Below are 11,312 nucleotides of genomic sequence, written 5' to 3' on the forward strand. Positions count from 1 at the left end.
CAGAATCCAATTTGATCCATTTCCTCTGATCTTCATCTGTTCTTCTCTCAGCGAATGTATTTGAGAAGCACTTCCCAGCCACCATAGACTCCTTCCAGGATGCAGTCAAGTGTCTGTCTGAGTTTGCCTGCAACGCCTCCTTCCCGGACACCAGCATGGAGGCCATCCGCCTCATCCGACACTGCGCCAAATACGTCTCTGACAGGCCCCAGGTCAGTTACAAACAAACAATGGACTGGGTTTATTACCAGGTTTCATAGTTAAGACCTGAACCCAAATCAGTCATTGCTGAACATCAAATGGTACTGCCCATAGTTGTTCATGTTAGACCATGACTGGTCCCCAAACATTCATATTTTTCTTGTGACTTACCAGCTAAACATTGTAAGTCACTCTGGATAATAGCATCTCCCAAATTAGAGATATATCTTTGTATATAAAAATATAAAAAATGATGTTTTACCTGTATTCCACCTAAAAGGAAGCGATTACCAAACCTTCCATAACAAAGCCATCACCTACAGAGATATGAACCTAGAGAAGAGTCCCTTAAGCAAGCTGGTCCTGGGGCTCTGTTCACAAACACAAACAGAGCCCCAGGACAGCAATACAATTAGACCCAAACAAATCATGAGAAAACAAAAAGATAATTACTTGACACATTGGAAAGAATTAACAAAAAAACAGTGCAAACTAGAATGCTATTTGGCCTTAAACAGAGAGTACACAGTGGCATAGTACCTGACCACTGTGACTGTATATATACACTACCAGTCAAAAGTTTGGACACACCTACTCATTCCAGGGTTTTTCTTTATTTTTACTATTTTCTACATTGTAGAATAGTGGGGACATCAAAACTATGAAATAACCCATATGGATTCATGTAGTAACCAAAAAAGTGTTTTAACAAATCAAAATATATTTTATATTTGAGATTCTTCAAAGTAGCCACCGGGCATTAATGACAGCTTTGCATATGAAAATGTACCATGTTAGAAAATATGGTGCTTACTGCCAGTACTTTTCCCCAAGGTCTCTTGTCTCTACCCTCCAGCCCCACTGCCTGCTTTCTGTTTGTTTGTGTGGGGGTGGACAAGAGGAGAGGAGGGGATTAGGTGTGTGTGTGTGTGTGTGTGTGTGTGTGTGTGTGTGTGTGTGTGTGTGTGTGTGTGTGGGCGCATGGGCAGTGGGGCAAATTCAGGGAAAGCCTCCAGTGAACCGTACAGCTTAGACCGTTAAAACGTTAGTGTTTGTCGGCATGTCCGTGTATGTGTGTGTCATCTCCGGGCATGGTGGTAAGCAATCCTGTTTTCTCTCTGGCAGGCGTTCAAAGACTACACCAGTGATGATATGAATGTAGTCCCAGAGGACCGGGTGTGGGTGAGAGGGTGGTTCCCCATCCTCTTTGAGCTGTCCTGCATCATCAACAGGTGTAAACTGGACGTCAGGACCAGGTGAGAAGAGTTTCAGTCCTGTGCCATCCTAGATGGGAATATTAAGTCTGAACTGATGGTAAGGGTGTACTGTTGAGTAAATGTGTGTGTGTCAGGGGTCTGACGGTGATGTTTGAGGTGATGAAGACCTATGGACACACCTTTGAGAAACATTGGTGGCAGGATCTGTTCAGGATCGTCTTCAGGATCTTTGACAACATGAAGCTGCCTGAGCAGCAAACTGAGGCAAGTCTCTACATCCCAAATACCCATTCATCAAAGACCCAGCTTTATCTCCTGTGTAACCAATGCCTATTTCCATATGTACACCATTGGTTCCACAATTTACAGCACCAATCCCTGGGTACAACTAGTATCCAGTACCAATTGCTACAATGACTAGATTATGCCCAGAGGCACTGGGGTAACTGTTGTAACCCTTCTGTGGTGTTTTGGTCTGCCAGAAAGCAGAGTGGATGACGACGACCTGTAACCACGCACTTTACGCCATCTCTGACGTGTTCACGCAGTACTTTGAGTCTCTCAGTGATGTCCTGCTGGATGACATTCTGGCACAGCTGTACTGGTGTGTTCAGCAAGGTGAGGACAGACAGCCACCTTCAGTCCTGGGTTTATACTGAGTTACACCTCCATTCAGTCCTGGGTTTATACTGAGTACACCTCCATTCAGTCCTGGGTTTATACTGAGTACACCTCCATTCAGTCCTGGGTTTATACTGAGTACACCTCCATTCAGTCCTGGGTTTACCTCCATCCCTCTTTCTTGTGCATATTTCCTCTCCTTTTTTCTTTAAGGAGTGGGTCATTTTTTGGTTGACTGGATAAGATGGAGGTAGAGAGTATAGATAGAGAGTGTAGTGAAATAGCAGTAGGATGGATTTGAACCCATGTTGCAGCGGTATATGTGATCCAGATGCGTATGGACTGCTAAACCAGCAGTCCCTCACTTATTCTCTCTACTCTCTCTTTTCTTGACTCCTCCTCTCCCTCTCGGCCTAGATAATGAGCAGTTGGCCCGGTCAGGCACCAACTGTCTGGAGAACGTGGTCATCCTGAATGGAGAGAAGTTTACTCCGGAGACCTGGGACAAGACCTGTAACTGCATGCTGGACATCTTCAAGACCACCATCCCACACGCGTAAGATACTGATGCAGGCTTTATTCATATTGCTGAGATTCATCTGGGAATATTGTCTGTGATGATTGTGTTATTGATGACCATAGTGATAGTAAACATGGAAAGCACAGAGTCATATTTATTTTTTTATAAAAATAAAAAAATCCTTTATTTAACTAGGCAAGTCAGCTAAGAACAAATTCTTATTTTCAATGACGGCCTAGGAACAGTGGGTTAACTGCCTTGTTCAGGGGCAGAACGACAGATTTATTTTTCCTTGTCAGCTCAGGGATTCAATCTCGCAACCTTTCAGTTACTAGTCCAACGCTCTAACCACTAGGCTACCTGCCTCCCCAGTATAAACTTCATATGAAGAAACATCCAATAAGAAGGGACGGGAGAGGTGGTATTTAATGGCCGTGGTCACTTCTACCATTGTTTAGTTAACAGAGTGATATCTGACTGTCTGTGTATGGTATAACACTGTCATGCTGTGTAAAAGTAGAGTAGCACTGTCCTGTCACATATCGTACCTCTCTGCCCTCTTGTCAGGCTGTTGACATGGAGACCAGCAGGAGCAGAGGGAGATCCCATGACACCACAGGACATATCAGACAGACAGCTGGTATGTTTCAAACCCTGACTGTACTGTAGGTCTTCCAGTCAGTCTGGTGTATCTCTTATGCCAGATTAGACAGTACAGCAACGTAACCCAGTACCATGCAGACAAAATAACTTCTGCCCATGTGCCCTCAGGACTCAATTTCCCAGAAGTCCGTGGACATCCAGTCCCATTCCGAGGACCAGCATTCCATCAACAGCGCAGAGAGGGTTGCCATGGAGACCCGGCGGCAGAGTCAGTACAGCACAGGCATTTATGAGGACGGCCCCAGAAACAGGACCCCAATAAGTTAGTGTCTCTCTCACTTTTACCACTTTTACGCCTTGTGCAACTGGAGTGTTTTTCAACCTTATGCTCATTATTTGTGTGTGTGTGTGTGTGTGTGTGTGTGTGTGTTCCACAGAGATCCAGGAGCAGCGGTTATTCTCAGCCTTGCTCATTAAGTGTGTGGTGCAGTTGGAGCTGATCCAGACCATAGACAACATGGTCTTCTTCCCTGCGACCAGCAGGAAGGAGGATGCTGAGAACCTGGCTGCTGCACAGGTAATGGCTCACTCCCTCTGTGGAGGATGAGAGGTATCACTGCTTCAGAACGGGGAAGGACACATTTCTTGCTAAAATGTTTGTTTTTGCCAGATTAATTTTCAATGGTTTGGCTGGATGGACTGATCATTGAAAATGTTAAATGTATCTACTGCAGCGTTTCCCAAACCCGGGCCTAAGGGTTGCACGTTTAGGTTTTTGTCCTAGCACTACACAGCTGATTCCAATAATCAACTCCTCATCAACTCATCATCAAGCTATTGAATCGTGCTAGGGCAAAAAAACAAAACGTGCAGCCCTTTGGGTCCCCAGCTCAAAGTTTGGGAAACGCTGATGTACTATACAGTGGGGCAAAAAAGTATTTAGTCAGCCACCAATTGTGCAAGTTCTCCCACTTAAAAAGATGAGAGAGGCCTGTAACTTTCATCATAGGTACACATCAACTATGACAGACAAAATGAGGGAACAAAATCCAGAAAATCACATTGTAGGATTTTTAATGAATTTATTTGCAAATGATGGTGGAAAATAAGTATTTGGTCAATAACAAAAGTTTATCTCAATACTTTGTTATATACCCTTTGTTGGCAATGACAGAGGTCGAACGTTTTCTGTAAGTCTTCACAAGGTTTTCACACACTGTTGCTGGTATTTTGGCCCATTCCTCCATGTAGATCTCCTCTAGAGCAGTGATGTTTTGGGGCTGTTGCTGGGCAACACGGACTTTCAACTCCCTCCAAAGATTTTCTATGGGGTTGAGATCTGGTGACTGGCTAGGCCACTCCAGGACCTTGAAATGCTTCTTACGAAGCCACTCCTTCGTTGCCCGGGCGGTGTGTTTGGGATCATTGTCATGCTGAAAGACCCAGCCACGTTTCATCTTCAATGCCCTTGCTGATGGAAGGAGGTTTTCACTCAAAATCTCACGATACTCGTTGTGTTTGGAGGACAAAGAATGCTGAGTTGCATCCAAAGAACACCATACCTACTGTGAAGCATGGGGGTGGAAACATCACGCTTTTGGGCTGTTTTCCTTTACACGGATCAGTCGTCCTGGTCCCTTTGCAGAAAAACAGCCCCAAAGCATGATGTTTCCACCCCCATGCTTCACAGTAGGTATGGTGTTCTTTGGATGCAACTCAGCATTCTTTGTCCTCCAAACACGACGAGTTGAGTTTTTACCAAAAAGTTATATTTTGGTTTCATCTGACCATATGACATTCTCCCAATCTTCTTCTGGATCATCCAAATGCTCTCTAGCAAACTTCAGACGGGCCTGGACATGTACTGGCTTAAGCAGGGGGACACGTCTGGCACTGCAGGATTTGAGTCCCTGGCGGCGTAGTGTGTTACTGATGGTAGGCTTTGTTACTTTGGTCCCAGCTCTCTGCAGGTCATTCACTAGGTCCCCCCGTGTGGTTCTGGGATTTTTGCTCACCGTTCTTGTGATCATTTTGACCCCACGGGGTGAGATCTTGCGTGGAGCCCCAGATCGAGGGAGATTATCAGTGGTCTTGTATGTTTCCATTTCCTAATAATTGCTCCCACAGTTGATTTTTTTCAAACCAAGCTGCTTACCTATTGCAGATTCAGTCTTCCCAGCCTGGTGCAGGTCTACAATTTTGTTTCTGGTGTCCTTTGACAGCTCTTTGGTCTTGGCCATAGTGGAGTTTGGAGTGTGACTGTTTGAGGTTGTGGACAGGTGTCTTTTATACTGATAACAAGTTAAAACAGGTGCCATTAATACAGGTAACGAGTGGAAGACAGAGGAGCCTCTTAAAGAAGAAGTTACAGGTCTGTGAGAGCCAGAAATCTTGCTTGTTTGTAGGTGACCAAATACTTATTTTCCACCATAATTTGCAAATAAATTCATAAAAAATCCTACAATGTGATTTTCTGGATTTTTTTTTCTCATTTTGTCTGTCATAGTTGAACCTATGACATAGTTGAACCTATGTACCTATGATGAAAATTACAGGCTTCTCTCATCTTTTTAAGTGGGAGAACTTTCACAATTGGTGGCTGACTAAATACTTTTTTGCCCCACTGTATGTTCTTATTGTAGTAGTTGTTATGGAAGGAGGAATCTATTGACAACAAAAGTGAGAAGGCTCTATGTGTTTGGTTGTCGAAAGGTTGTCTAATGGTTGTGTATGTATGTGTTTGGTTGTCTAATGGTTGTGTATGTATGTGTTTGGTTGTCTAATGGTTGTTTATGTATGTGTTGGTTGTCTAATGGTTGTTTATGTATGTGTTGGTTGTCTAATGGTTGTGTATGTATGTGTTTGGTTGTGTATGTATGTGTTGGTTGTCTAATGGTTGTGTATGTATGTGTTGGTTGTCTAATGGTTGTTTATGTATGTGTTGGTTGTCTAATGGTTGTTTATGTATGTGTTGGTTGTCTAATGGTTGTGTATGTATGTGTTTGGTTGTCTAATGGTTGTGTATGTATGTGTTTGGTTGTCTAATGGTTGTGTATGTATGTGTTGGTTGTCTAATGGTTGTGTATGTATGTGTTGGTTGTCTAATGATTGTGTATGTATGTGTTGGTTGTCTAATGGTTGTGTATGTATGTGTTGGTTGTCTAATGATTGTGTATGTATGTGTTGGTTGTCTAATGATTGTGTATGTATGTGTTGGTCCTCTCCAGAGAGATTCTCTGGACGCAGCAGACGTACTTGTGGAGACCCAGGACCAGGGAATGTACCACTACCTGACCTCAGAACAGCTGTTCAAGCTGCTGGACTGTCTGCTGAAGTCCCACCACTTCGCCAAAGCCTTCAACGCCAACAACGAGCAGAGGACCACTCTCTGGAAGGCAGGTGGGTCACTGTACCAGAACAGAGGCGGTTATACCAGCGTCCATCTATGGCTCTGCAGTGCACCACCCGAGGAATCTGCTAGAATGACATGAAGTAGAAGAGTGATGTTATGAATCTCAAATGGAATTCTTTGAACAATTGGCACAATGTCCCTTGTTTGTACTCCCTAATTGTGATGGGCCTCTCTGTGACTGTAACAGGCAGTAACCACTCTCTCTCTCTGTCTGTTCCAGGTTTTAAAGGGAAGTCAAAGCCCAATCTGCTGAAGCAGGAGACCAGCAGTCTGGCGTGTGGCCTGAGGATCCTGTTCCGGATGTACACTGACGACAGCCGTCAGACTGCCTGGGAAGAGGTCCAGAGACAGCTGCTCAAGTAAGGAAGGACCGCCACGCCCCACCACCATATCACTGAATGGCGCTTGTCAAACTAAACAAATGCCCTCTGACGTTCTTTTCTACTGCTTCCTGCTGTTGTTCTGCTCCTCTCCCTCTCACTAACGAGCCTTTCACCATGTCATGACAATCCCTGATCATCCTCTCACTGCACACACAAACCTCCCTCATGGAGCAGTGTGTGATGGGAGTCATACGGAGGGAATTACTGTATTTTCACATATGTCTGGAGGATGCCCAGAATGTGCTCTCGATTTACAAAAATATTTTCTAACTAATTTGCTGCTTTGTTGTGGGTGGAACTCTCTGCAAACATTACTTTTATTGAAATAAATGGAATGATAAATGTATCCTATAAATGGAATGTCTGGGGTATTTAAGAACCAGGCAGCAGGCAGCTATCTACCAGAATAAACAACTTTCATAATTTTTCATGAGGGGGAGCAAGGGCATGTCAGACACCTGTTATTTATGAAGGGCTGCTTGGAGAGGACAGGCTGCTGGGAGAGGACAGGCTGCTGGGAGAGGACAGGATGCTGGGAGAGGACAGGATGCTGGGAGAGGACAGGATGCTGGGAGAGGACAGGATGCTGGGAGAGGACAGGATGCTGGGAGAGGACGGGATGCTGGGAGAGGACGGGCTGCTGGAAGAGGACGGGCTGCTGGGGAGAGGACGGGCTGCTGGAGAGGACGGGCTGCTGGGAGAGGACGGGCTGCTGGGAGAGGACGGGCTGCTGGGAGAGGGCGGGCTGCTGGGAGAGGGCGGGCTGCTGGGAGAGGACGGGCTGCTGGAAGAGGGCGGGCTGCTGGGGGACGGGCTGCTGGGGAGGGCGGGCTGCTGGAAGAGGGCGGGCTGCTGGGAGGACGGGCTGGAGGGCGGGCTGCTGGGAGAGGGCGGGCTGCTGGGAGAGGGCGGGCTGCTGGGAGAGGGCAGGCTGCCTGGAGAGGACAGGCTGCTGGGAGAGGACAGGCTGCTGGGAGAGGACAGGCTGCTGCGAGAGGGCAGGCATTGATCAGTCCATGTCATTAGAGGGGAGCAGAGTTGAATGGGGTGGTGGGCACGCATCTCGATACGACACCGGTGCTCTGTCCTGACCCTGACCACAGCTGTCCGAGGGACTGAGACAGAGTCACGCCTCTGTTTACTAGGGAATAGAGAAGTCACAGTCGCCGACACAAAATGGAATTATCCACCAAAGCGAGAGTGGAATCGAAATAAATTGGTCCTGAGAGAGAATGACTGAGTCAGATTGTGTTGATGTATCGCCAACAGTCGATGACTCCCACTCTCTCCACTCATTTAGACAGCCTGTCTAAATGTGACAGCTATCTGAAATGTCTGGAATGGATAGTGGGTATTGTATATGGATCCACAAACAGACAGGATGCCGTTGTTATTACCGAGTCAACACAGTTGTCATCGCCTTGTCTCTTTTAGAGGATAACCAAGTAGCTATCATCTTGTCTCTTTCCGATTCACTTTGTATTAAAGGCAGTGTCTAGATTAGCAGGAAACTTTTAGGTTGTCGGTCTCTATGTGCATTCGTGTGTGAGGAAGAGAGAGACAGAGAAAGAAGGGGGGGAGAGAGAGAGCCGGAGAGGGAGAGACAATGGGAACACTCACTGAATTGCACTGTCACAAAGATGCGCAACAAACTGACACACACCACACAAACATAGCAGGGCATGCTAGAGGAGACTGCAACAGCAAACTGACACACACCACACAAACATAGCAGGGCATGCTAGAGGAGACTGCAGCAGCAAACTGACACCACACAAACATAGCAGGGCATGCTAGAGGAGACTGCAGCACACACACCACAAACAAACATAGAGGAGACTGCAGGGCATGACACACACCACACAAACATAGCAGGGCATGCTAGAGGAGACTGCAACAGTACTGCAGGGTTGATTATGGCAGTGTTCTAAAATAACTAAACAGATTTGGGAGGTGACTAGGTCATGGAGTGTAGGGGAACTGGAAGATGGGAAAGAGAGGAGGAGGTGGAGGGATGAAGGGCTAGCAGATGGCGGTTCTGAGGAAAGGTCCAGGGTGAGGGCTAGAGGGAAATGCTGAGGTCATGGCTGCTCCTCTCCCTGTGGCTGGTGTAGTCAACTCATCAAACAATTTCACGTTGGCAGTGAAATAAGTATGGGTGCTAATTAATTAGTGAATCGCATCTTAATCCTGTGTCACTGAAAAGTTTTCATATGGCAAATGAGTCATGTTGTTATGATCCCTTCTTATTTCCCTCTAGTGTGTGCAGTGAGGCAGTAGCCTACTTCCTGACTCTAACATCAGAGAGCCACAGAGAAGCCTGGACAAACCTGCTCCTCCTCTTCCTCACCAAGGTCCTGAAGATCAGTGATGACAGGGTAAGGATCTCAACCATTAACAACATTGACAGGCCATTGTTCTGGTCAGGTCATTGTCAGTGACATGTTCAAGGAGACCTAACTCCGTCTTTGTATGGATATCAATCTGTATGTAGATGTTTTGTCTCTGTCTCTTGGTCCCCAGTTCAAGGCCCATGCGTCCAGGTACTACCCTCTGCTGTGTGAGATCATGCAGATTGATCTTATCCCAGAATTGCGGTCCGTGCTGCGGAAGTTCTACCTACGCATCGGGATCGTGTTCCAGATCGCCCAGCTACCTGACACCTCCCAGCTGGAACAAGAACCAATGCCAGAACCAGGACTGGAAGTTGAGGTGGAGAGAGGGGAGGTGGCTGGAGAGGAAGCCCAGTGATGTTCCACTTGTAGCGGGCTGGCACCGAGACCTCTGGATAGGGAAGCCTGGAACTTGGAAGTCCTCCTCCCCTCTTGCCTTGGGTTTGTCTACAAACCCTTTAGGACTATGGTCTCCCATCCCCCAGGGTACTACAAGGGGTGCATCTGACCAGACTTCACCCCCTCTGGATTTGGCAGTTACCCAGAATCCCCCAGTACAGGAAACTGCCAGGGATCTCTACTGTGAACCTGACTGGTCATGTGACAGGAAATGCCCCCTCATTTCAGAGTAGGTTGAAGTTGCCCCTAGAAACTGATCGAAGGCCAGTTTTTGCATCCCCTTATGGTTAAGTTTAGAATATTGGGAGGTCAAGCTGATCTTAGATCCTATGAGCAACTTCTACCCGAAGCCCCTCATATCACTGGAAGAATGGCTTGGCATTGTGTGAAGATCTGATTCTACTGACGACTGCAGAATAACTATGATTATACAATTGGCCTACCCACCTTTCTGACTCCGAAGAGTCAAATATATTTCAAAAAGGTACTGCTTCTTGACATGACTGTGTCCTTACAAGCTACTCTTGAGAATAAAATGGATACACATACATCATGCAATGCAAATGACGAATATTCAGTAATGTGAAATGTGACATTCTTACTCAATAATAATTCAGATATTTTCCTGGCTGCACCACTGATGGCTAACGTTAACACCAATAGCCCTGTGGATTAAACATTAACTACAGAAATGGCGCTTTGTAATGTAATGTAATCTCCTAACACTGGATTTTATTTTCTTTTTTTCTGTATTCTGCTGCACTTGATCTCTTTATTGAAGATTTTTGCTTTTGTGATTATTTATTTTGACTGAACCATCTGTCCTGCAGTTTGTAATTGAACGACGACACGGCAGAAAGTTATGGGTAAATTATTCCATTTGATATGTTCTGAGACTTTAACTGATAGTCGATAACTGGGACTCCTTCTAAAACTGGAAAAAAGGAGAGCAACTACGGGCCCGTTCAGGAGGTTCCAACGTTCAAGATAGAAATGTAGTGTGTAGATATGACTGTCATATACTACAAGGAATTATCAGCTCTATATACAACATGTCTATCTGCAATGATTCTGAATAGGCCCCTGGTGTGAGCTGCTTATGAATCACTGGTCTGTTTCCATGTTTCAAGTTAGTTTCCACTCTGTGTACAAATTTGAATAAATTCATAATATATTTAATATCTTTTTTCTTTTGTTTGGGGACATGCTGTATGTATAAAGTAAATGACGAATAATGTTAACTGTGGTTTAAAAGAAGACTTGTGAATGGGACGCATTCCTTGCTCACGGATGTAGAAAACAAAATGTATATGGTACAGCAATGTAAAGTTTTCTATGTTGAAAAAAGACTTCTGTACAACTTTCTGTACAAAACTGGTCATCATCCGACATTTTAATCAGGTTATAGGTCAATAAAGTTTTTGAACTTGATTTGTTCAGCCGTTTTGATTTGATTGGACTATATGGGTCGTTCCACCAATTCCATGCCTTTTTGAGAAGTGTGACTTGGTCCACCCCCCCAAAAAGTCAACATTCTGTCAAAGAGCACATGTTCAACTTCAT

The 11,312-nt window shown here is 45.4% G+C and overlaps 1 protein-coding gene across 6 annotated transcripts in view; it reads left to right on the plus strand.

Moving 5' to 3' along the window:
• The window catches only part of LOC112216481 (brefeldin A-inhibited guanine nucleotide-exchange protein 1-like), a 109,504-nt gene extending 98,324 nt beyond the window's left edge, over positions 1-11,180 (plus strand). For all 6 annotated transcript variants that reach the window (XM_042298823.1, XM_042298824.1, XM_042298825.1 and 3 more), the window contains 12 exons: positions 52-212; positions 1,327-1,457; positions 1,553-1,682; positions 1,901-2,036; positions 2,457-2,595; positions 3,127-3,199; positions 3,331-3,484; positions 3,600-3,739; positions 6,390-6,561; positions 6,795-6,933; positions 9,218-9,335; positions 9,481-11,180. In XM_042298823.1, coding sequence (XP_042154757.1) covers positions 52-212; positions 1,327-1,457; positions 1,553-1,682; positions 1,901-2,036; positions 2,457-2,595; positions 3,127-3,199; positions 3,331-3,484; positions 3,600-3,739; positions 6,390-6,561; positions 6,795-6,933; positions 9,218-9,335; positions 9,481-9,708 — 1,721 coding nt within the window. In that variant the 3' untranslated portion in view covers positions 9,709-11,180. The remainder of the gene's footprint in view (positions 1-51; positions 213-1,326; positions 1,458-1,552; positions 1,683-1,900; positions 2,037-2,456; positions 2,596-3,126; positions 3,200-3,330; positions 3,485-3,599; positions 3,740-6,389; positions 6,562-6,794; positions 6,934-9,217; positions 9,336-9,480) is intronic.
• The last annotated feature ends 132 nt before the right edge of the window (positions 11,181-11,312 follow it).

This window comes from Oncorhynchus tshawytscha, linkage group LG16 (assembly GCF_018296145.1).
Source record: "Oncorhynchus tshawytscha isolate Ot180627B linkage group LG16, Otsh_v2.0, whole genome shotgun sequence".
Classification (NCBI taxonomy): Eukaryota; Metazoa; Chordata; class Actinopteri; order Salmoniformes; family Salmonidae; genus Oncorhynchus; species Oncorhynchus tshawytscha.